General features: G+C 37.7%; 2 protein-coding genes across 24 annotated transcripts in view; one reads left to right on the top strand and one right to left on the bottom strand.

The window, feature by feature from the left end:
* ADAM22 (ADAM metallopeptidase domain 22) overlaps positions 1 to 20,152 on the top strand; it is a 255,747-nt gene extending 235,595 nt beyond the window's left edge. For 6 of the 22 annotated variants that reach the window (XR_011648822.1, XR_011648821.1, XM_058297035.2 and 3 more), the window contains 3 exons: positions 3,461 to 3,547; positions 9,202 to 9,325; positions 13,538 to 20,152. Coding sequence is in view for 14 of the 22 variants with exons in the window: in XM_058297035.2 (XP_058153018.1) it covers positions 3,461 to 3,547; positions 9,202 to 9,325; positions 13,538 to 13,558 (232 nt within the window). In the remaining 8 variants the exon portion in view is untranslated. Of the gene's footprint in view, positions 1 to 1,145; positions 1,257 to 2,520; positions 3,548 to 9,201; positions 9,326 to 13,537 lie in introns of those variants that run through there. The other 16 variants (XR_011648820.1, XR_011648823.1, XM_058297031.1 and 13 more) reach the window with 6 other exon arrangements.
* Positions 19,037 to 24,298, bottom strand: part of SRI (sorcin) — a 30,628-nt gene continuing 25,366 nt past the window's right edge. For both annotated transcript variants that reach the window (XM_004478083.5, XM_004478082.5), the window contains exon 8: positions 19,037 to 23,475. In XM_004478083.5, coding sequence (XP_004478140.2) covers positions 23,449 to 23,475 — 27 coding nt within the window. In that variant the 3' untranslated portion in view covers positions 19,037 to 23,448. The remainder of the gene's footprint in view (positions 23,476 to 24,298) is intronic.

Here is a 24,298-nt window from a genome sequence, read left to right as displayed (position 1 = left end):
ATTCTTTACCTTAGAAACAGTAGACAATTTCAAGTGATACCATTGCATGGTCCAGAATGACATCATAAAACTCCATCATAAATAATCTATTAGAGTTTATCTTACATATTCCCAAAGCCTTTGGATGCTTTAGGTCTTATTGTTGATAAACTCTTCTTGGAATGTTGTTTGGTTTGTTTTGCATGATGTCACCTGATAAGAACTCCTTAGCTTATCTCAGTTGCTTATGAGAATACTGATAAAACTGCAGAATGTCATTTAGAATTTCCTTTGAGTACAGTATTCCCTATAACAAGGCTTTGAAATCTAATGAAAAAAAAGAATGATCCTACATTATATTAAAGCTATGAGTTTCGGACCCCAAGAACACCGTGTTTATTAGCAAGATTCATGCTATATTTTCTAGAGCAATTACTTATTTTTTTAAATTTTGTTTAAAATTCCCACTCACATCATGTGATAAAAATTATCTGATACCACAGATAGCTGTTGAGAAATCTTGCCTGTGAAATAATTGTTATACTATTTTAATAAGAACATCATAATGGAATCATCTTTGTGAGGGAGAAGTATTAAGAACTCCTCATAGTTTTCCAACTTCAGAATTGGGTTATATGACTCATGTTAATGAAATGGAGCCAAATCTGTGAAGCTGTACACTATTTTCACATACCCTTATTGAATGGGAACTGTCTGACCTATATATACATAAATGTATATATATTTTTTTCTTATAAAGATTCCTAATATGTAGTGTAATAATAATTATGTTGACAGTTTTTTATATGTTCCATATTTATTGAATAATCCCATTTGCTTCTGAAATAATCATATCATTTGTATGACTATATGAGAAGCAGAATGAATACAGACAACCATATCTTTTTTATTTTTTGGATTAAGAGGTATTATCCAGTCCATTATATCAATAGCCCTTTAGTACCTCATCATCCCAAAGGATGATGAAAAATAGGGACATGAATTAAAACATGCACCACAAATGCATGCTCTGCTAATTAATAACGTAGATGTCCTTGTTTATTGTATTGTTTTCCCATTCAAAGCTTTTGCATCATCCTCACTGTTGTATATAATGTGAAAAGAAATTGGCTTAGACTTTGTATTTATATATTGTGTTTTTACAGGAGGGAGCCCCAAGCACCTGAGCCTGGGCACTCCCTCGTCCAGACAGTCCCATCCCAAGGCATAAGCCCAGGGGGCTCTGACAGCCCCCAGACAGGGAGTCTGGATCACAGGTCAGTCTCCACCTGCCCCTTCATTTTGGGCTGCCACTTAATCTCCCTCCAAGTCCCTTCCTTGGCTGAGAACAGGGTCATTTGATATCTTACTGAACCCCCATGTCTGCTCAGAGGTGCTTCTGATCCAGCCAGAACCAGCTAATCTTTCCCTGCCTGTCCATCCTGGAGAGCACAAAGAGCTCCCTTACCCATCTAACGCATTTTTTTTGCATGTTGCGCTACAAGCCAAATCAAGCCACATAGGCAGGTTTAGAGCAATTTGATACAGACGTCACTCCAGCCGCCACTGCCTAGAGATGTTAGGAAGCCCACTGTGAAGACGTTTTCACGGGCAGAAACCCAGAAGGAACAAATGTTTGACAGCTCTCTTCAGTGGCCTCTGATTCAGTGATCATAGCCTTCTCAAATGCTCCCTGAAACAAAATAAAGGTCCCTCAAGTGCAAGTTAAGCAATGTGGTTGTAGGTTTCATGGAGCAGCCAGGGCGCCAGTCCTTTGAGTTTCTATTGTCAGTGAAAGGAACAAATGTCTCCTCCTGGGAGTGGCCGTCTGTCTGTGGGTGACTCAGTTTGCTGTGTGGCTGTGTTTCACTTGATGACAACTGCATGGGCATTTTCTACAATTTTCCCCAGGCCATTCACTAGCCTTCATCTGTGGCTGCACTTGCTTTTTGACTTTTATTTTGTTCAGAGTCACCGTGGAAATCTTCATGCAAGTTTTAATTGAGTGACCCCCTGAAAAGTGCAAGTTGGCAATGAGTGTGACTAACGGCAAAAAAAAAAAAAAAAATCATTCCCGAGTCACAAGACGTTATTTTAGCAAAAACTGTCTTTACGTATAATAAGCAACAAAACCCTTTTCTCAGGAGAGAAATTCATGATGTTATTTTGTGGAGTACATTGGGTATAGCTAAGAATGTGGGAATGGCCTATGGAAAAAATATTCTGATTTAAAAAAATATATAACTGTGCAAGTATAGTCTGGATTTAATGTATTTATAAATACCTCGAAAACTAAATATGGAGGAAAGAAACAAAGTTTAGCCAAAAATAGTATATTTCATAAATTCTTCTGGTTTGTTTCCAGAGAACTTAAAAAGTTTTATAGAGCATAGATCTTCATTGTCTATAAAATTCCTAGAAGATACTTTTTAATGAGAAAACCTAGTAAACCGTACAAATTCTTGCAATATTGAATTTGTTGAACCTGTTTTATTTCGCAAGGGCAAATTCAAAGTAAATGTGTTTTTGCTTGGCTTCCAGGGTAAATATCAAATGAATCTCTCTGGAAGAAAAAAAACCACCACACAACAACAGTCTTGCACCCCAAATTTATTACATTTTAAAATTTCCTTTGCAAGTAACTCTGAGGCAAACTCTGCCAGATCCATCAGGAAAATGCTAACTAGAGTCATTATTATCATCTGGCAGTCTTTCACATAAATCATGATCAGATACTTGGCAGGCAACTTTTAATGGCCATTTCATAAAGGAAGCATGAACATGTTACTTTGGAGTGCACAAAGAGGAAGGAACATTGCAGCGGCAGCTAAATTGCTAAACCAACTTCAAGATCATGGATTTTTATTTGGATCACACTTGATGTGTGCCAGGGCTCCAGGATCAGAAGAGGGGGTCCCTTTCTGCTCTTTACAGAGCAGTCTGAAACATTTCTTATTGACTCTAAATTGGGATCTGTTCTAGGAAGTAAGTCAAAGACCTTGTGACATTCTTTCATAATGGAAAGAGACCTTTGCTTCTCTTTATTGCTCTTGGGATATTATATACCCAGACACCAGGTTGGAATTGCAGCCATCTGAATATGCTCAAAAAGCACCATTATTTGACAACCAAGGAACCAAATGAGTGGTGGCCCGGAGAAAGCTATATTGGAGATGGGTGAATGGGTATGCTGACAGTACTTGGATTGAAAAGAGGCTTCTGATTGACCTTGGGAAGCCACTGGAAAAGGCTTTTCCTGAAATGTTGAATACATCCTAGAGGGCCTTGAGCCTTGTTGTAGCTGAGATTATTCTCATGTCATTGTACAGACTGCCTCACAGTCACCCAACATCCATTCTGGTTTATTTGCCATAGTCACTTGCATTTGGAGAGTGAAGACATCCTTGCTAAGCTTGTGCTGTGTATTTTCAGATTTTCTATCTTGTTCTGCTTTCTTTGTTCCTTCCATTGCTTTCTGCAGGTATTTAAACCCATGGTTCAAAAGAGACTATAATGTAGCTAAGTGGGTAGAAGATGTGAATAAAAACACAGAAGGACCATACTTTAGGTATTTTATAAATTAATTTTATATCCTTTTCAAACCCTCCCAGCACATACAAATACTGTAGCGTGACTGGATATGTATCTTGTATCTCTAAATACAAGTTCCTTTAGGTGGAAAAGGGTCCTTGTTTATTTGCTGCCTTTTGATCTCTGTTTTTACCTTCGTAAGCAAGTCTAGTTTTTTTTTTCCTGAATGTTTCAAATGAAACCATTTGAAAGGGTTGTCGTTTAGTGCATGTCCTTACCACCATGTTGAGCTTTTTAGTAGCTTTCTCTTCATTTTATGCTGTGTAGTGTTCTATGAGCATGAAACATACTTTCCACTAATAAAGAAGCATTATTAACCGGAAGAATTTTATTTCTAGAATCTAGTGGTTTCATAGGGCATTTTTCCTACTTAACTGCCGACGAGTGCATAAGGCATACAAAAAGTCAAGGAAAACCATGAAAAGAAACTAAAAGAAATGTAGTGGAATTTTACTTTGAATTCAAACAATGAATTAATCTAACCTGAAGATTATTGAAATAATATTGACCATAAGAGAGTGTGGGGGATGGGTTTAGGTTTTATTTACTCCATACAACCATTTTCTACCCGAGAAAGGCTGGGTTGAAAAGTATGTTTTACAGATGCTAAACAAAGCCACTAAGGAATTCTTTATGCTAATAATAATGTTGTTGTCTGCAAATAGAACAGGAAACAGATTGGAAATATGTTCTTGTTTCCCAAAAGAGTAGAGTATTCCTCCATTTTAGGAGCTATCTAACTCAATTTTCTGCAGCTCTGTGCAACATTAGAGGTCAGAGAGTGTTTCCAAGAACTTTCAATGGCATTTTTTTCACTCTTTATAATCTCAAAGTGATTTCCTAGTGGTAAGTGAATGTCCACTTTATATGTGACTACCATGTGGACTACTAATGCAAAGAAGAAATATTGCCTCAGTTAGCATACTTTAGTAATATCTCTTCTGAGCACAATTTAATAAGCTTTAAGATTACTTGTTACCATGATGTGGATCACCATTTAATAGACATCAGACTATGTATGTGTATTTAACTCTCAGCACCCTTATAAGGTGGACTTGCTCTTCCAGTGTACCATTTAGTTTAGTCATATATAGTTTGAGAAAATGATTAGACCTACCTGCATTTTAATTTGATTCATAACATTTGCATATACCCCAAGGAAAGCGTAAACCCTGCCTGCTCACAAAAAAATGCCCTGCTTTTATATCCCATCTTTCCCACTCCTTCTTCCCCCACCCTTCTGCTTATCCTGCTTTCCTACAATGAACCTCATACACATACACTTACATTCAAACATCCCACCCTCACCTGTAGCTCCCAAGATGGCCAACATCAGGAAGACAGGTAAGATGATTTTGAATGTTCTTTGGAATCTTGGCTCATCTGCAGTCCCATTTCTCCTTTCTGTTTTCCTCAGGCTTGTGGGCAGATTCTAATTTGGACAGAATAACTTTGGTCCCAGTTATATTGGCTAGGGTTTGTATTCCTAAATGGAATTAGCATTTTTGTAGCAATAATTTGTGAAATGGTACCCCGGAAGAGTTAATTCACCTCCCCTGGGTGAACTGAGTAGTTTATGTATCTCCCAGAAAAGAGTTCTCATTTCTTAAGATCAGCACCCAGGTCTGCCCAGAAGCTGCATGACTAAATGCAATTTGAATGGGGAAATGCTTTAGCAACCAAGGTTGCACGTGCAAAGCTGCAAGGATGATTTTAGAGGATTCCATTATCTTCTCTTGTAATATGAGATGTTGGTTCGCACAGTGAATAATCACATCAAGAATTCATTATTAAAAAACCATATTTATGTTTAAGGGCTTGATGGAGTTCAGTGAAGGGTTATCATTTAGCTGTCATTTTTAATGATATGTAATAATAAAAGTTATTCTGGGAAGGCTTAAAAATCAATGCAGTGGTGATTGAGATGCTCCAAAGATTTTTAACATGTGAATTCTAATGTAACAGAGAGTATTTCATCCACTGTCCATCCAGACCAAGCCTCACATGGGAGACCCAAAGTGCATACACACTTTGGCTTATGCTTTGCCAACCCTATGCTTAAGCTCAGACCTGCTTTCTCTGCTACCAGGTCATTCAGGATTACCTCCTCTACCAATACCACCTTTGAAGGGAAAATATCACCTTATTATAATATCTATGTGGTGTAGGGTTTGTAACTTCCTTTTCAGAATGCAGTGGGGAGTTTGTGACTGTTGTAAACAGGTCCAAATGACAATCCAGCATTTAAATATAGTATCCACATCACTGCAAAGAGCAAGACAAATGCCAAAAATTTTTGAGTGATCAGAGTGCCTTGGTTGTGCTCCCTTACCCTATTCTGATATATCAGTGGTTGCTCCAATTGTCAGTTCGTCAGGAAAGAGCAGTGAGGTCAGGGCAGGAGCATGACTTCTGTTTGTGACTGTGCTTTCTGAGCTCTCAGAAGGTATCCTTACTCGTGGGTATCATCCAGCTGATTTACTCACTTCATCAGTAGTGTTTGAGTGATTCTGAAAGGGAACTAATAATAGTTACTGTCATGTATTGTGTGCTTGCTGTGTACCTTTATTTCTCATTACACACTGAGGATAGGCATTCCTATTCCCTTTCTACAGATGGAGGAAATTGAGGCATAAAGAGGTAATAATTTTCCCAAGGTAGCATAACTAGTAAAGAAACGGGGTCTGATTCCAAAATTTGTTCCCTTTACATTTCATTGTAACTACTTAAAGCAGCAACATAGACAGTAAATACTTAATCCTATTCTAGGATACTTTGTAAATCCTTCTGTTATTAGGGTAGTATAAAATTCACATATGGACATAGTTAAATGAATAAAGGGTGGGTCTTTGTCCCTCACGTATGACAGGCCCCAGTGGGGACAGACCTGAACAAAGATCGGTCTTATGGTCAATATACAAAAGACTAGCCCAGGAAATCTGATGTAGCCATACATCATAGTCCACTGGTACATGGACATACCTTCATTGTGTCATTCTAATATTTATTATTATTTTTAATGCAGTAATAATAATGACTAGTATTTGTCCAAAGATCACTTTGTAAGTGAATGGGCTGGGCTGGTGTCTAGTTTAAGTAAAAATCAGATTGGAACTCCTAGACAAGTAGCCAGGGTCAGAAAAGAGCCTGGAGGTGGTTTTGAAAAAACCACTTGGACGTTTATGAGAAACTTTGAGGTTTTCATTTTCCCTAAACTGGTTTACCCTACCTTGTTCCCTACTTTTATTCTGACTCATGCTCTAATGCTCCCCATCCCTCCAAGATTGTTTTATGCTCTCAAACATCACCCAGCCTCCAGGATCTGTTGCCTCTCTCCTCTAATAAACTGTCCTGTTTGGCCTCTTCCCCCCAGGGTTCAAATCTCCAGTCACCTAGTGTGCTGATGTGTAAACTAGTATACATACAATTTCTTAGGGATTCTGGAGAATACCCCCTGATTTTGTTTTAACTCTTTATTGGCTTTGACAATGGGAAGGCATTTGAGAGGAAGACTGACTCTCAGCACTTCTCATTGGAAAAACCTTATATGTGTCCTAGGCTGGGCATTTGCAACAGAGTGGCCAAATGCGAAGCTCGCATGACTGAGGCTTTACGCCAGCAGCTCATGCTTATCACATGCTGCTACAGCAAATTTGAAAGAAGACTAGTTTTGCATGGTCCCCTAACATAAACAAGACTAACTTATTTGATTGTGTACTCAACCACCTTTCCTGAACTTGACTATTTAATCAATACTGATTAGTCAAAAAATCTTAACCCAGATTAATTTCTCTTATTTTAGTAAGATACATTTAAATGTCTAAATGCAAAAGTTTGTCCTCATTTTTCCATAGACTGAATTTTCTCCCCAAAGGTCATAGTCCTATTTGAAATGTTTTCCTAAAATTAAAAAAGAAAATTTAACTTCTGAATTTGAAAAATATGCAGCAGCACAATACTTTAATAGCACTTTAGAGGATTTGAGATACTGATATTATTAGCTACACCCATTTACTCAACTGTGGGGAACATTATAGTATGAAAGTCAAACAGCTGCGGTGCTCTAGCAGTTCACACGAAGGAGTGCTCCCGGTCATTTTTCAAAAAGAGAGGAAATGGAGTTACAGATTAAAAGTGAACTGAACCACTCTTGATTCTTAAAATCCATCAAGAGTGTTCATTTGGATCTCAAGGTTGTAGGAAAAATGATTTTCAAACCTTAGCTTGAATTCATTGACAATAAAATAGAAACTGGGTTGCAATCCACTACAGAAGCAGAGGAAAGGTTATTACATGGATGGGAATCAAATTTTAAAAAGCGCAGGAAAAATAGACATCTTTATGCTTTTGGATAGAGTACAAGCTATAGATCTTCCCCTAACTAATGCTGTCCCCCCCACCAGCTCTCACAGGCTGAGTTGGTCTCTCACAGCAGACGAGGTGCATCTTCTGAAATAAGTACTAGTGTTACAACATGGCAGTGTTCGGTAATGGGGCCGTTCCTACCTTGCACCAGGAATGAGGAGTTCATGTACTTGTGGTGGTCACATCTGTGAACAGGATAGCTACTGTAGAATTATCACATCTGTTTCCCTTTGATATGATATAGGTTGGCATTACTCACTCCCAGCAGGTTTTTTCCACTTAAAAACAAGTTAACAGCAGTGTTCAGCCTGCCCAGCTTAGTCGCCAGTATCACACTGCATGTACAGAATCAGACAAGTACAGCGTGATCCATCATCAGCTTACAATTTCTTACCCAGACCTTTCATGCGGAATATCTCTGTGATGATGATGATGACACATGTTCTCAGAATAGGGAGGGTTTTTGTGATAGCTTTGTTTTGTTTTAGTTTGAATAAGATTCCAGTCAATAGGTGTAGCCCCCTTATTGACATGACAACTGTATATTCCATGAGTTATCAAGATCTACTGCTACAACTTAGAATCTTCCCCTGCACAGAAATGCCAGTTGTAGGGACTAATCAGATCATTTCTTTATGTTCTCATCAGATTCTTTGTTTGGCTGGATATCTGCACTCCTTATTGCTTGCATGTTTACTAATTTATTATTAAATCCCCTGTATTTGCCTTTGTTCCTTCACAACTAACACACTGGCCTCTGAATGCATGAATTTTATGTAAACTAGTATGTGTCTTAGCAACTAATAAATATACCAATTGTATTATATTTTAAGATCTTAAGATATAATTGGGATACTGTGCTTTTTAAAAATATTTTTATATTAAGTGGTAAAAGTAAGTCAGAAGATAAATATATTGTATACTTAATTGTTTACAATTATGAGCTCTTAGGATAATTTTATCCCTTCTCTAGTTTAGTTTTTTATCTGTTCTATAGGAAACTTTGTTCTTGGCTTTCTAGTTGAAAAGTATGATTCTATACACTAACATTGAAGCAATCCATTTAAGCAGTTATGAAATTAGGAAGATAAAATGACAGCATGCAGTATTGTGCTGGATGACAGTAACTTCCCAGTAGTTGAACCTTTACAGTAGGACCTATGAAAGTAGAATTCAGAGGGTTTGTTCTGAATGCACTTTTCAGATATTTGAAACTGATATTAGGCAATCATGTCATATTTATTTTATATGTTTTCAACATCTCAGGACTTTATCTCCTGCCAAATCTCCTTCTTCTTCAACTGGGTCTATTGCCTCCAGCAGAAAATACCCTTACCCAATGCCTCCACTTCCTGATGAGGAGAAGAAAGTAAACCGACAAAGTGCAAGGGTATGTGGCAACTTCTTCCATATGTGACCATACTCGGTCTATCATTTATCTATGAGTGCATATTTTTAAAAAGAGTGCATCTTTCCTTCTTTGTTCATAAAAAAAAAATGTTTTAAATTTGAAAATCAGAAGATTCTTTTGTGGTTCAGATTTCTATTTGCAAATTAGTTTAATCAACCTTATTCTGAACATATTTTATACATATAAATCATTCACATTATTTACTTACATTTTTATAATTCATTGTAGTTAATACATGACCACCTGGAATAGACAAAAGTGAGAATGTATTTTGCTTTATCAGTTTTTTAGTATACCTGGAAATGCCAGAGATTAAGTAAATTAGCCTCTGTTCCATGTGCAGGTTGCTTATTCATGCCTTCTGCTGGCTAATAACACCCAATAGGATTTTAAGAATAGAAGCCTGTCACAGATAATCAGATCAATATCTTGGGGATGGTTGAATTTGGATGCAAGGAAAGGGGACTTGAAAATCTGCAATATTAAAAGAAAAGGGGGAAGCAGATTTGGCTCACCTGATAGAGCATCCACCTACCACATGGGAGGTGTAGGTTTCAAACCCAGGGCCTCCTGACCCTTGTGGTGAGCTGGCCCTTGCGCAGTACTGATGCATGCAAGGAGTGCCAAGCCACATAGGGGTGTCCCCCGTGTAGGGGAGCCCCCCACACAAGGAGTGTGCCCCTCAAGTAGAGCTGCCCTGCGTGAAAAAAGTGCAACCTGCTCAGGGGTGGTCCTGCATACGTGGAGAGCTGATGCAGCAAGGTGACGCAACAAAAAAGAGACAGTTTCCCAGTGCCACTGACAAGAATGCAGGCGGACACAGAAGAACACACAGCGAATGGACAGAGAGAGCAGACAACTGGTGGGAGTAGGGGGGAAGGGGAGAGAAATAAATAAAATAAATCTTTAAAAAAAAAATATGGCAAAAAAGTGTGGCTCAATTTAGCAGCCATTTATATTTTAAAGAGCCAAATTTTAAAAACATATAGAGGAGTTGATTCATTAAGAAAATGATTCATCAGAAGTTTCCTTTAAATATTAAGTCTTCTTTCACATTTTAATCATGAGTCCTTTCTGTCTCATGAACCCGTCTCGGAACACATCCATTGTGTGAAGTGTGTGATTTAGTGAAGTTCAGAGGGCAGACTACTCCTCAGAGGCTTAAGTGACAAAGAATAATTACATGTTTAGAGATCTTGGCTCTGTTGTGGTCAGTTACACGAATGGTGATCTTCTTAGAAATAATGTTGCAACAACAACAACAAAAATTAAAGCTTTAAAAACCTAGGCAAATTTATCTGCTGGTGGCTCCTGAGTTCCTTGATTTTTTAGAACTTCTTTTTTCCTGAACCTAAATTATGGGGCTCAAGGTAAACATGGATCATTCACATTTTAACTCAGTCCACCCTCAGTCAGTAAGGAAATAGGTAAGCCTACAACTTCTCTTTAAGAAAAAGGGGACAATTAGAATACTATAACCAAAAAGACTTTAAAAACAATCTGTGGTATTTTTGTTAATCATATAAAATTGCCTTTCTATGGTAATATGAGAAACGGTAAAAGATTGAAAAGAAGATGACTCAGCTCTCAGAACTCAGCTTTCTGGCTTTAAAAAAAAAAAAGCCTTGTTAATAGGCATCCTGTTGTTCATTATGAGTGTGTGATAATGAAGTTTCAGGCAGATTCGTTCGTCCCCTTCTGGGGAATGGTCTATGTACAACACCCTCACTATTTTTTCCCATTAAATTGCCTACATTGCTGTTTTCTTCCATCATGTCAGAGACATTCTCTTGGCAATTGCCATGCCAAGGGGCATGTTGTTGGAGGCGCTCACATGTGAGAACCTATGAACGTGACAACTCCCCAGAAGAAATGGTTGGAGTGGGGTGACTATCACACACTGGGATAGTTGTGTGAAGTCTGATTGGTTCTCCCTCTGTAGGACAGCCAAGTGAGCTTGTGTGGCAGAATCCTGCCGAATAGCCAGCCTGGTCTCTGGGTTATCTTGAATCCAGCAAGCAGATCTTCTGCTCCTTCTCTGTTGGAGCCACACAGATATGGCCAAAGTCAGGCTTATTCCTAAAAGCAAGGGCTGGAAATTCTTTGCTCCTTTTTCTTCACATGGATAGTAGGGACTTTTAGGTTTTCCCCAAGTCATTCGTTTGTCTCTTCTTTCTGCAAACTGCCACTTATTATTTAATCTTTGTTTTCCACTGTTTGTGTTATATAGTTCCATGGATTTTTTAAAAATAAAATTTTTATTCTTGTACCATATATTACAACCTAACAGTTCTTCTTTTAACCACATTCAAATATATGATTCATTGCTGTAAATTATTTGCAAAATGTTGTGCTGCCATCACCACCACCCATTACCAAAACTTTTCCATTGTCCCAAATAGAAACTCTATATATTTCAAACCTATTTAATCTTCATAACCATATGTGAGGAAGTTTAGGCTCTGTGAAGCCAAAATCTAAACTAATTATCACTCCATAACATCATCTGGCTGTCAATCCAGATCTTCTCCTTTGCTAAAGACACCCTGCAAACTCATGTTAACCCTTTTTTTCACTCCTCTCCTCCAGCAGGGGCCGTCTGTGCAGAGTGTTCCTCCTGCAGTTGAGAGATCCCTTTGGTTTCCAAAAGCAGAGGGGCAGGGTGTCTTTTTAAGGAAAAGACAAATAAACAGACCTAAGGTAGATATAGCACAATCCTTAGGGATAGTGAACATGGATATTTAAAGCAAGATTTCCATAAAGATATAAGAATGTAGGGGGGACCAATATAGAGATACTCACTTAGTCACTTGGCTTTTTCTTTTTATTGCTCAGAAACTCCATTAGGTACACAAGAATGTGCCCCAGATGTCCAGTAAAAATGGATTTAGATGGAAATTGGATAACCTAATTCACACTGGTCTTAAGCTTTCTATGATCATATTTATAATAATTATACCAAGTCATGTTGCCTGGAAACCTATTTTGTCAGTTTGGCTTGTTGTTTTTCCCTCTTAAATTGCCTTTCTTTAGTGAATAAGTTGCAATCATGTTTGTGCCGAAGTTGTTTGGAGTTCATTACAGTGTTGTAGAAATTGGATCTGAATAGTCAGTTGGATTAGAAATTGGATTGAAGAGTATATAACCTTGGTCACAGGCTAGGACAGTGATTTTTAAGTGTACTGGTGGTATTGGTGAAATTATACTCCTCTGAGGTCCGTGTTTCTGAACCTTGACTGCACATGGGAATTATCTAGGGAGCTATTAAGATAAACTGATGCCTGAGTGCTTCCCAGAGTGATTTTTATTTAGTCGGTCAGGATGGTGGAATTTTTTAAACTTCTCCATATCATTATACTGTGTAGCTTAGATTAGATTGCTGTAGCAGGTTGTAACAGAATCCTGGGGGATAAAAAGTTTCCTCCCAATAAACTATCAATTTCCCTTTCTGTCATTAAAAAATGATACTTTACATTCTTTAATTTCATTTTAGACACAATATTTAATTTATTCAAAATTTAGAATGGTATTAAATGAAAATGTAGAATTTTTTTTACCATCAAGAGGCAGCATTGAAACGGTTGAGAACAAGGAAGTGGACTTGGCCCAATGGATAGGGCCTCTGCCTACCACATGGGAGGTCTGCAGTTCAAACCCTAGGCCTCCTTAACTGGCGTGGAGCTGGCCCATGCTCAGTGCTGATGCGCATAAGGAGTGCTGTGCCATGCAGGGGTGTCCCCTGTGTAGGGGAGCCCCACGCGCAAGGAGTGCTCCCCATAAGGAGAGCCGCCCAGCGCAAAAGAAAGTGCAGCCTGCCCAGGAATGGTGCTGCACACACGGAGAGCTGACACAACAAGATGACGCAACAAAAAGAAACACAGATTCCTGTGCTGCTGACAACAAGAGAAGCAGGCAAAGAAGAACATGCAGCAAAATAGACACAGAGAACAGACAGCTGGGGTGGGGGGAAGGGGAGGAAATAAATCTTTTAAAAAAAGGGTTGAGGACACACGTTTAGAGAAAAGAGAACTAAAAAGAGTGTTTCTTTTATCTATCTAGTAGACTTAGCAAATGTGCATCCACAATCACCTATGTATGGAAGTAATCAACTAAATATTTTTATCTTCATATCTCATAATACGTGTGTTTCCCACTTTGACAATGTACATTTTTCTATTCTCTGTTGTGCAGCTATGGGAGACATCCATTTAAGAGCAATTGTTTACATGTGACACATCGAAACTGTTTACTTCAACTTTTATAGAAACCCAGCCTCATGGAATCACTGCAAATCTATCTGCTCTTCAGACCACATGGAGACCCTCTGAAATGCAATGGAGAAGAGGAAGCCAATTCTCGTACCCATATACCATTTTCTTTTTGTCATTGGTTTAGCATTTAACTGAACCCTGAAAAGAACTACTGAGATGCTAATCTATAATGTGGAACAACAAAGGGACTGGTATGTTAATGGATAATCTGCATGACAGATATATGTAGAAATATCACTAAAATTAACTCACATGACCCAAATGTAGCAAGTTTCCTAAGGAACAATAGTGGATTCAGAACTTAACATTCTGAAGCACATTCTCATTGTAGACCATAATGCTATATGCATGAAGCTTCTGTTTATTGTTTTCCACATTTAAGGAGACAACATCCCATAATAGAAACTAGCATGCAGGGCTAAGGCATATAGGATTTTTCTGCAGGACTTTTAAGCTTTGAGAGGCCAATATCCATATACTAACTTTAAACATGTATTTTTTTCTTTTTTCTTTTTTTTTAACTTTTCATATTTATATCAGTATATATACAAGGACAATTGTACATATGTAAACATTTTTAAAATTAAAACAGCTGTTACACACAAGTGTATTTTGCCAAATGCCTAAAAACAGTTACAATCATATCATTGTCATCCATCAAATGGTCTTTAAAGATTATAAGTAGGTGATGTTGTAAATATAGTGATCAGTACTGTAAATTTCTCTCTCCATAATTGGTATTTGTCCAAAACATGTGATATGCTTTTAAATTGTGGACAGTCTGGAGTTGGTTGTATTGATAAATTAATTGAACAAGAGAATAAAATGCCCAGCAAAACTCCTGGCCGCCACAGTGTCCCTGGAGCAGGCGCCTACTGGTCAGTGCTGTCCTGCCTGCAGGCGCTTGGCTGCTGCTCGGTTGGCCCCTGAGAACCATCCAGCCTGTGCACTTTTCTTCTGGTGGCATAGAGTGCCTGCCTCAGCAGCTGTTATAGTTCAGTACCAGAACAGATCTGCTGCTTTCACCCTGGAGGCTTCTAAGCCCATAGCACAATGTCCTGCTGAGAGAAATAAGTGCACTGAAGACACACGAGACCACTGGCTGCTAATGAAAGGCAGCTTCTAACTTGCCATTACTCTAATAACCATTTGTGGCCTGAAGTTTTGTTTCTTAGCAAAACTTTTTAGCCACCCTTATCTGTGAAATGAATGAGTCTTTTAAGAAAAAACAACTTTTACATTGTTTATTAAGGGCATTTATCATCAGTCGGATTTAAGGAGTCCTAACAGATCATTCTGCATGGACTCTGAAGCAAATTGATGAAAAGTTCTTATTAGCTGGGCAGGAAAGGCTCAACAAGTCATAAAGGGTTAAAAAAAACCTAAAGCCACAAATGTGCCCCAACTCCTCCTTTAAAACCAAAAAATTTGGTAACAGTTATAATGTTATAATGCCACTCTGTCATTCTAAAAGAAAACTACCCTAATGAGCTTGGAAATCGGTGGGAACAATCAAATGCTCTGCATGTGAAGGAAACTTCTGAATTTTCTCATTCTGTCTTTTTTCTTGAGACGAATGTAATCTGCAGTCAAGATTTCAGACAGACCCCTTAAATTGATTTCTTCTACTAGTGTCCATGGGCAAAATCCATTTCATCTCCACGTGTAAGCACCTTAGATGCCCAAATTGAAGGGCCAAGTTAGAGGCAGTGTTTTATACTCTGTGTGTTTATTTCTTCTGTAAAGGACCTCTCTTCTGAAAGTCTTTGAAAACATCTTGAAAAGAAATTTAACTATCTAAAAATATACAGTGTAAACAACATTTTTCACGGTAGGGACGCGATTGCTGATACCACAGAAAAATAGATCCATTAGACAGAGGTTTGTGTGAGCATTGGGCAAAGTAGCCACATGGCTCAAGCCAAGGACAAAAGGGCAGACAGATTTAAAGATGAAGCAAATAAAATGGGTTTTGACCAAGATCACTTTAATGTGCACTGAATGTTTTCTGGTATTGAGTATATAAATGGCTAAAGTTATAAGGTTTATTTTGACTAGAAAAGAGTTTATAGATTTGAATTTAAGGTATCTCTTGTAAATATGCTTCCTAGTTATGCTTCCTAGGACACAAGTCCTAGGTTGAAAGACTCCATAAATGGCTAGCTAAGAAGTCAACAGACCTCTCTCCCCCCACCCTACACTTCACCTTCTTAATTATTTTTACATGAAAACTATTACTTCAAATAAAAATCATTAACTAATGTCTTTTGGGAGACATGATTGGCTAGAGGCATGGAGTTTGTAGACATCCTTCTTGGTCTTTGGTCAAAAACTGAATAGAAAATGTTTTTATTGTTTTTTCATTTGTAGAGACACTATGATTTTAAAAGTATAGTAACTTTAATGTTCTATTCTGGGTATCCACTCTATCTTCCATGTTTGAACATTCTTAGACCCATTTGCAGAAATCTTTGACAAGTTTGTAGTTTCAGTGAAGAGTATCAGGAAGTAACTATATGTGTACCCATGATACATGTGTATCTCTGAGTTTGTATCCATTGCAGCAGAGAGAATGGATCCATGACACTAAATGTAAGCCATAAATATAAATAAATATACAGCATTATTTTTTTAAATATCTAATTTGGAGAGAAACTTTGAGGCTAAGTAGTAATTTGTATCATGCAGCTAAGAAACATTTATATCCCTCAACCCACTATATTGTGACACTAAGCAGAGGAGAGTTGTTCTGTTACATTGTATGCCTTTTTCCCCTTTCTAAATTTTTTTACATAGATCATATTTCAGATTGACTGTCCTGCTGCCTGAGAAAATCCACTTCTCCACAATCACTATAATGCAGTAAAAGCTGACATAAAGAAATGTTTCCAGTCTGTCCACTAAGGGCATCAACAAAGGAGGGGTGGGAAAACAGGGAGCCCTTAAAATGGATTGGCCTGACTCACTGGTCTCTGCCTTAGCCACACTTTGTTTAGACAGGAAGTAGAATCCTGCTCTGGGATCTCCAAGCTAGAAAATGATCCCCAGATGGTATAGCAATCTGTGGCAGGGAATAAATCCATACTTGTGAAACAGTATAGCATGATAAGTGCTTTCAAATTGCTGTAGTTGCTGAATTTTTTAATGATATTCAGTGTTTCATTTAGGAGCAACCTTCCTTAGAGCTGTTCCATAGAAAAAAATATGTAAAGCAAATGTAGAATTCAAGTGCCATTATATTTTTTAGCTTAAAACTGGTGCTTCATTAAGTGATATGACAGGCTTTGCAAATTGTGTTTGCACATAAAGTCAACCCAACATAGAATTTCTGTACATAAGATTGAAAGGATGTCTAAAAGAAGTTGCTGAAAAGATAAAATTAGATATTCTGTGCATTTCCAGAGAAGGACTATCTATGTTTGAACTCCACAACAGGCTTACATTTCTCATTCCTTTCTGTTGATTCCCTTGCGGAGTTGCATAATTTAATCCAGTCCATTGTCCCAAATCTCTTGGGCCTACTTTACCTTCTATCTTTTTTGGATTTTGTTCTTTACTTTTGGACCAGAGGGAATATGGTGTTTCAGTCCACCTCTTTCAGTGTTTAACAATTGTTTGTTTCATCCATTCTTCATTTCTTCATGGTTCTCTTTTAACCTTAACCTGGTTTAAACTTTAACCTCTGTTTAGTGCTTTAACTGTTTCCTTATGTTAATCAACATAACAATAAATCCTTAACTAAAAAAAAAAGTATTTTATTTCCCTTTATTTTACTTAAACTTAAGGAAATTTATTAGAAGGATATTGAATAGCTTGCAGAGTATTCGGAAAGGGAGAACCAGCTCGGGACTGACAGGATGAAGGCAGGCAAGACAGCTGCAGGCTCAGCCCGATGAGGCACCACCTCTGGCCGCGGACACCCCACATGGGCAGCATATTAGAAGCTGGTAAGAATTTTCTATGAAAGGCTCTGCCCACCATTTTCAGTATAATGTCTACTTTTTATGCTCTGAATTATTATTTTTTCTTTCATTTCTGTGTTTTCTTCTAAAATTGCCACCCAAATACTTTTGGGGTTTTTTGTTTTTATTTGTTTTGGTCTCAAAGATAGGGAGTCAGAATGAATGTCACATTCTCACTCTATTAGCTTGAGAGATGGAGGCAAACATTTCTATGAGACAAGGCTTAATTTGGGGCTCAAACTTTTCCTACCCTCTATGATAGTGAACGAATAAAACTACTATGATTTTGGAAGGAGCAAGGTTTCTTCCTGCATGGGATAGCTAAGGCCTTTAGTAAACAGCTTCTCTGTTTTTATCATACTTTGGGTGCCCAGCTCATTCTTGTACCATGTGTGAAAACTGGCTGAGAAGCAACAGCCCATCTCCAGCTATATGTGAGCACCCTTACTGTTAAAATACCCTTGCTGGAAACTGTGGGTGCCTGCTCAAAGCATATACTATGGGGGGCAGGTGCTTTCAATTCTAAGTGGAGCTTTTCTACTACACCTGTACATGCAGAGGAAACAATGATGCAGTGGACCTTAGGAAACACAGGATGATATTTTTGTTCACATTTCATTCAATACTTTGCCAGAGTTAGTGGAGTGAGGCATTCTCTGGTTCAGTTTATAAACAGAAAAACAAAATAAACCATAAAACAAAACAAAACAAAACATCTAGTTCCTGTTTGCATCCTTTATATCCAGTCTGATGAATACAATAAGCTTCCACAATGTGGGTTTGAGGAATGCTTCTAGACCCTTCCTACTTCCAAAGTAGGTGGCCCTTCAGTAGCTGTGCGGCTCTTTTCCTCCTAGTCAGAACCTTCTACTACCAGTGGAAATCAATCCCTTCTCTAGCTAAATTAGCACCTGGAAGGGAGGACCTAAGCGGGGCAGAATAGGAGTGGGAGGCACTTTTACTCTTCTGCATGGTTTATAACTTTGGAAGTCACTGATCATTGGTCCTGAGACTGTGTTTTAGGTTGGGGAGTAAGAAGCAACAAGTGTTGTAAAGTGATGGGGCATTTAGTCCTGGCATAGGAGCAGAGTGGAGATCCTCATGAAGGGCCCAGAAGTCAGGTGTGCAGGAAGGGCACAAGTTGGCCACTGGGGATATAGTGGAAGAGGGTCTAGGTGCCTAAGTCAGACGTGTGTGCTTTGCAGTTTTATCGAGTGTGGGGTCTCTGTAAACACTTCCTGGTCTAGTCCATGGCAATGGCGGCCCTCCTGCCTGCTGTGTCCTTTCTGCATTGTTCAGGGACCCTGCATCATACAGGGAGGTGCTTCTTGGCTGGCAGGGTTTTGGTTAGGGGCATCATTTCATGATCCTAGGTATCCCTGAAATTAAAATAAAAACTGAGGCAAAATGTATGTGTGTGTGTACATGTGTTTTTTTGTTTTATAAAAGGCATACAATGAGACAAAGCAATCTTTTAATATATTGCACATAAAAACCCTCAAAGTTTTCAAAGTTTATGAACAAAAGGATATTTTTCTCTCAAGTTAAATATATATAATATAAATCTACATTTACCTTAGGCCTTAGCCTCTTATTTTATGAACTTTCAGGCTGTGGATTAGTGTTTTGATGACTAAAGCTCTGAAATAATGCAAATAGCCCCAAATCTTTAAATACAGTGGTGCTAAGTTATACCAGATAACACAATACAGAAATGTGCTGATGTAAATTATACTTTTATTCAGTAACAGTATAAGATTTCTTCCTAGATTACACATGTGTATCACTGCCTGATTAAGAAACCCCACTTTTCTTTTTCAATCCAGCACAAAATCCAACTGTGATTCCATAATGGTCTTTTTAATGGATAAAAATGACCCAATACCTTTGTTTTGTATGGAAAAACTTTTTTTTCTTAATACTAACTGCAAAAAGTACTAGCAAAAGGTGTATTCATGATAACTAAGTATACACTCTTTTTAACTTGCTGGAAGAGACTTTCCCCCTCAAAACTAGCACTGTCCCCAAAAGGACTTCTTTCAGAAACTGGTTGTTCTACCTAAACATAGCAGTTTATATGTCAGTCAGTGTAGGCCTGCGCTAGTCATTTACTGCCTCTATTAATCGCTGCAGGATGTAGCCCATCTACAGGTAGTGGATGCTACTGCGTAGGAAAGTGTTCCTTGCATCGCTGCTCCACCTCGAGGCCAGGCAATCATGTGTATATAGATTTGCATCACCTCACATCATATTCTCTCTGCTACCCCGCACTTCAGGTTCTTATGCTATTTAAAAAATTGCCTGGATCTGGCAATAACTGAAATATACATGGCAACTGCTTTCCTGAGCAAGCGTGATTTGTTTTATGGCTGTTCAAGTTATAAAATTGTGAAGCATTGTAGGTAAACAAAAATCTTGCTGTTTTTAAAGATCACTGTAATTTGAGGTTCAAATTTCTGGCACAATTTTATTAGTATTCACTTCTAAAGCTAATAAGATACCATGGTTTTCTATGTTACTCTCACTGTAACATCAATAAAGTGACTTTCAATAAAAGATTTATGTTATTTTGATGCACGATTCCCTTTCATCTTTTTTTCTCCCAGCCACTGTTTCTCTTAGAAGCTGTGTAGCGTACTCTTAGAGGGGTTGTTTTTCCTTTTCTGGACCACACTGTCCCAGAAGAGACCATGACCATGGTTAAAAATACAATTCTCCAGTAAAGCTCAGGGCGGACAATTTCCTCAGCCGGGTGGCAGAGGCTTTCCTCTACTTCTCCGGCTGTTTTACCTCTTAAATCCTTTCCCCTCACCCAACAGGGATCAATAGCCTATATCCTGCTCTATAGCCTAAGGTGCATATTTAGTAAGTTCACTTGCGTTACACTTAGCTAAACCATTAGGCCTTGGATGGGGTTCAGTTTAGGTTCATGAATTCATTGCCTGAAAAATGGTTCCACCCTGGGCTTTTTATCTCCTCTCCAGCAGCCATTTTGCCCACCAGTCATTACCCCAGTGCTTGCAATTTTTTTGCCTTCTGTTCACTGTCTGCAGAAGAAAAAGTAAACATAGTAGCCAAGGTACTGTTTTTATGTGAGGAAAATAGAAGTCATTGACTAAGGGTTTTGTACATTTATGAGTTAAACAAAAATTATGGAAACTACATATGCCTCCATTTCTTGTGCTTAATATTTTAGGCATATAATAATTCATTATGATAAACACCAAAACAGTAACAAACACACTCAAAGTTTTAATTTACATGCCATCTCACAGACTGGTGAGATCACTTGGAGTATCATGCTGATGTGGAGGCCATACCTCAATAGGATCCAGAGGTTTGATTATTTAAGCTTAACTGCTGTGGTGCAAATCTATAACTACACCCAAGAAGCTCCAGACCTCCTGCAGCCACATTCCCATGGGCATGTGTGAATTGCATTACAAGTATTTTATAAATCATGAATTTCTTGAAGCACAAACTAAAGCACTCATTTCCAAAATAAGGTTCTGAGTCAGGGCAGCTTGAAGAACCTAATCAATTCTCCAAATAATTGACGTATTCAAGTGTGAGCTCTCAGTTTTATCATGATCCAACGAGATGCTTTAAGAACTAAGGAACGGCTTTAAAGAAATGGATGAAGCTGCACTGGAGGTATACAATGAATGAAACACAGAGCCCAACATAAAATAGAAATAAGGCAACATGAGACTGACTTGTAATGAAGACTTTGGCTGTGATTAAAGAAAGGTGATGGATATGTCAAATTTGTCAAGGGTAAGGAAACTTTCTAACTGCAGGGACACACTGAAGACTAGGCTCTATGCATTCAGAAAGAAACGGCAAAGGCAAAAGTGGAGGAGATAAGGAGACCTGCTGTGATGTATCAATAATTAAAATGGAATTAATTCAATGTTTCCAGAGACAGAGCTGTCGAGTACTTAGTACTTACTGAAAAGCAAATGCAGAGCCATGGTTAATGTACCACACCTTGAGAATTAGCAAAGCAGTAGGATGGTTCAAATATGGCCCATAAATCTGAGTTATCTCATGTTATACTCAGTCAGGAAAGTACCATTTCCTTAAACTATAACTTGCTCAGAGGACCTTGGTAAGTTTGAAACAAACAGCAGGTGCTGGAGCTCTGAAGGTTGAGTCACCTAATTTCTAGTCCTCTGACTGCCTTATGGCCCTTTTCTGGACAGCCAAGGCCCGAGCAAGGCCTTATAGCCTTGCAGACCAGGCAATGTATGTGGGATGAAACCTAGACTTATCACATAATATACAGCAGGCTGCCACATGTTTTGATATGTAGACAGGATGCAACTACTTGACATAAACACATAATTATAAGTTCTGGTTGAATAAATATTTATTAAATGGATAAAAACATTTTAGCAATTTTGAAAGTATATTACTAAAATAAGGCTAAAGACACTTTGAAAATATTTTATTTTCACTAGCTGACAACTAATTTGTCATTTGATTGGTAACTCTGACAGTGCACCCCAAAAAAGACAGATGTTCACTTGGGCAAGAGAAAATAGATGAAATTCCTTTTAATTCCTTAAGCTTTCTTGGAAAACAGAGTAAACCAGAGCAGTTTTAAACTTAATAGAAAAATTGTTGGTGCTCATTATACCAACACACTTTTTAATATTCAGAACTATCGCATGAGTTAAGTATTATCTCCTTTTCAAAGATGGGGAAACTGAAACTCTGAGATTATCTAAAATGGCCAGGACCAAATATTTAGTAAGAGGCATGGCCAGAATTAGAATCCAGATCTTCAAAGCTGTGGTTTAATTCTTTTTTTCTTCCATTATAAAAGTAGCAATACATGCCTATTAGGGAAAATTTGGAAAAGTAGTAGGAAGAAAGAAAATGAACTAATGATCCTGACTCCTCTCAGCAGTAACTATATCAACATTTTCCAGTCTTTTAGCTGTGTATATATTTTTAATGTATACAGAATTGGTATTTTAAAAATCAGTATCTTCTGATTTTAAAAGGAAAGCATACACATTACAGAAAACTTGGAAAATGCTGAAATGTTTAAAAGAATTAAAGTCACACAGAATCTTATTAGTTAAAATAATAGCTAATATTTTCATATATTCCTTTAGTCTATCAATTTTTTTTTACACAGTTAAGCACATAATGTAGAGATTTTAAGTATAGTTAACAAAGGTCTACATAGACAATGACAAATATGAACTTGGTGACAGTATTTGCCACTCAAATTATTCAATCGGGTTTAAAGAGGCAGAAAGTAATCACTCAAGTCCTCTGTCCCTGTCCATTTATATGGCCATCAAAATATCTGTCAGCCCTAAAGCCTGGGCTAAGTTTCCACTAAGGTGAACACTGATTTAGATTACACTATGTTCTTTTTGCAGCCAAGTGGGTCTTAATCATTTACATAAGAATACTCCAGATTTAAAACTTTCAAAACCACTTACAATAGCTCCTCTAGGAGAGGAAAGACAACAGTTGAGGTCTGATTAAAGTTTTTAGTATCTTACAATGAAAAATATATAATGTGCCTTAAACATTTTACATACTTAAATTTACATAAAAGTGGTTTAGCCAGAAAACTAGGCATGATTGACAATGACTCGCACAAGTTCTAAATGGTATAATAGACCCAATCTTACATTATGAAAATTTCAAAGCATTTATTATCAAAACTGCAAACAAAACTTCAGTTGTATCTAAACTTTAGATTCTAAAGTAATAAATCTTTAGAACTAGCTGTTAAGGGAAAGTGGCAATGTACGTTTACACACATTACTGAAGGCAACTAGGAAAAGCAGAGGGGAACCCCAAGGTGGAATGTCAATCATGTTCATATGGGCTTCTTCTCGATTTAAACACTCATGACACACTGAATGAACTGAAAGAGAGAACAGTCAGTGTTAGGTTACAGATCTTGTAACACTGAATACACCATACCCTATTTAAGGCAGCTACATTTTGGATTTCTAATTTGAATTTTGGAAACACACACACATATATAGACAAACTCTAACTTTATAAAATAAGAGCAAACAATGGATAGAAAGGTTTGTTTTTGTCAAGAAAGTCTAATATTAAATTCAATGGGTATCTCACATCAAAGCTGCTTGGAGAGGAAGCAAATCTTATTCCAATGGATAAAGAATTGTTTATATTCCAAATAATGTCTGAGACTCTAGAAATGGTCATGGTCAAAGATACCCACAAATATAAATAGAACAGTTGAGTTTATACTGTTATATAAGGACTTCCAAACTGGACAGTAGTTCCTTACTATAATTTAAGGGAACATCTTTTCAAACTTTTTTGCCTTCAGAGGCGGGTGGGTGTAGCTCAATTGTTGAGTGCCTACTTTGTAGGTATGAGGTCCTGGGTTCAATTCCTGGTACCTCCTAAAAAAAAATTAAAAAAAAAAAAAAGGAAAAAGAAATCCTAGCATGCCAATACCTGTGTGTACACAAACGGAACATCTGACCTTATCCCTGCAATTCAGGAAACTGGCTTTAGAGACACTGTCACCTACTGTGAAATGTTTGCTCTTTCTATGGCTAAGCATACAGCATTAGACTCTACTAGATTCCCAAAGGTGCTCCACACTGTTATCACTAATCCTTGCAGGACAGCAAGGCAAAGCTGATTAGCCTACTGTAGAGAGAAGGAAATGAAAAGAGCCAGGATATTTAGAAATCTCTTCATGTCGC

This window comes from Dasypus novemcinctus, chromosome 5, assembly GCF_030445035.2.
Source record: "Dasypus novemcinctus isolate mDasNov1 chromosome 5, mDasNov1.1.hap2, whole genome shotgun sequence".
Taxonomy (NCBI): Eukaryota; Metazoa; Chordata; class Mammalia; order Cingulata; family Dasypodidae; genus Dasypus; species Dasypus novemcinctus.
Note: the sequence above shows the minus strand (reverse complement) of the source record. Positions and strands in the feature narration are given on the sequence as shown.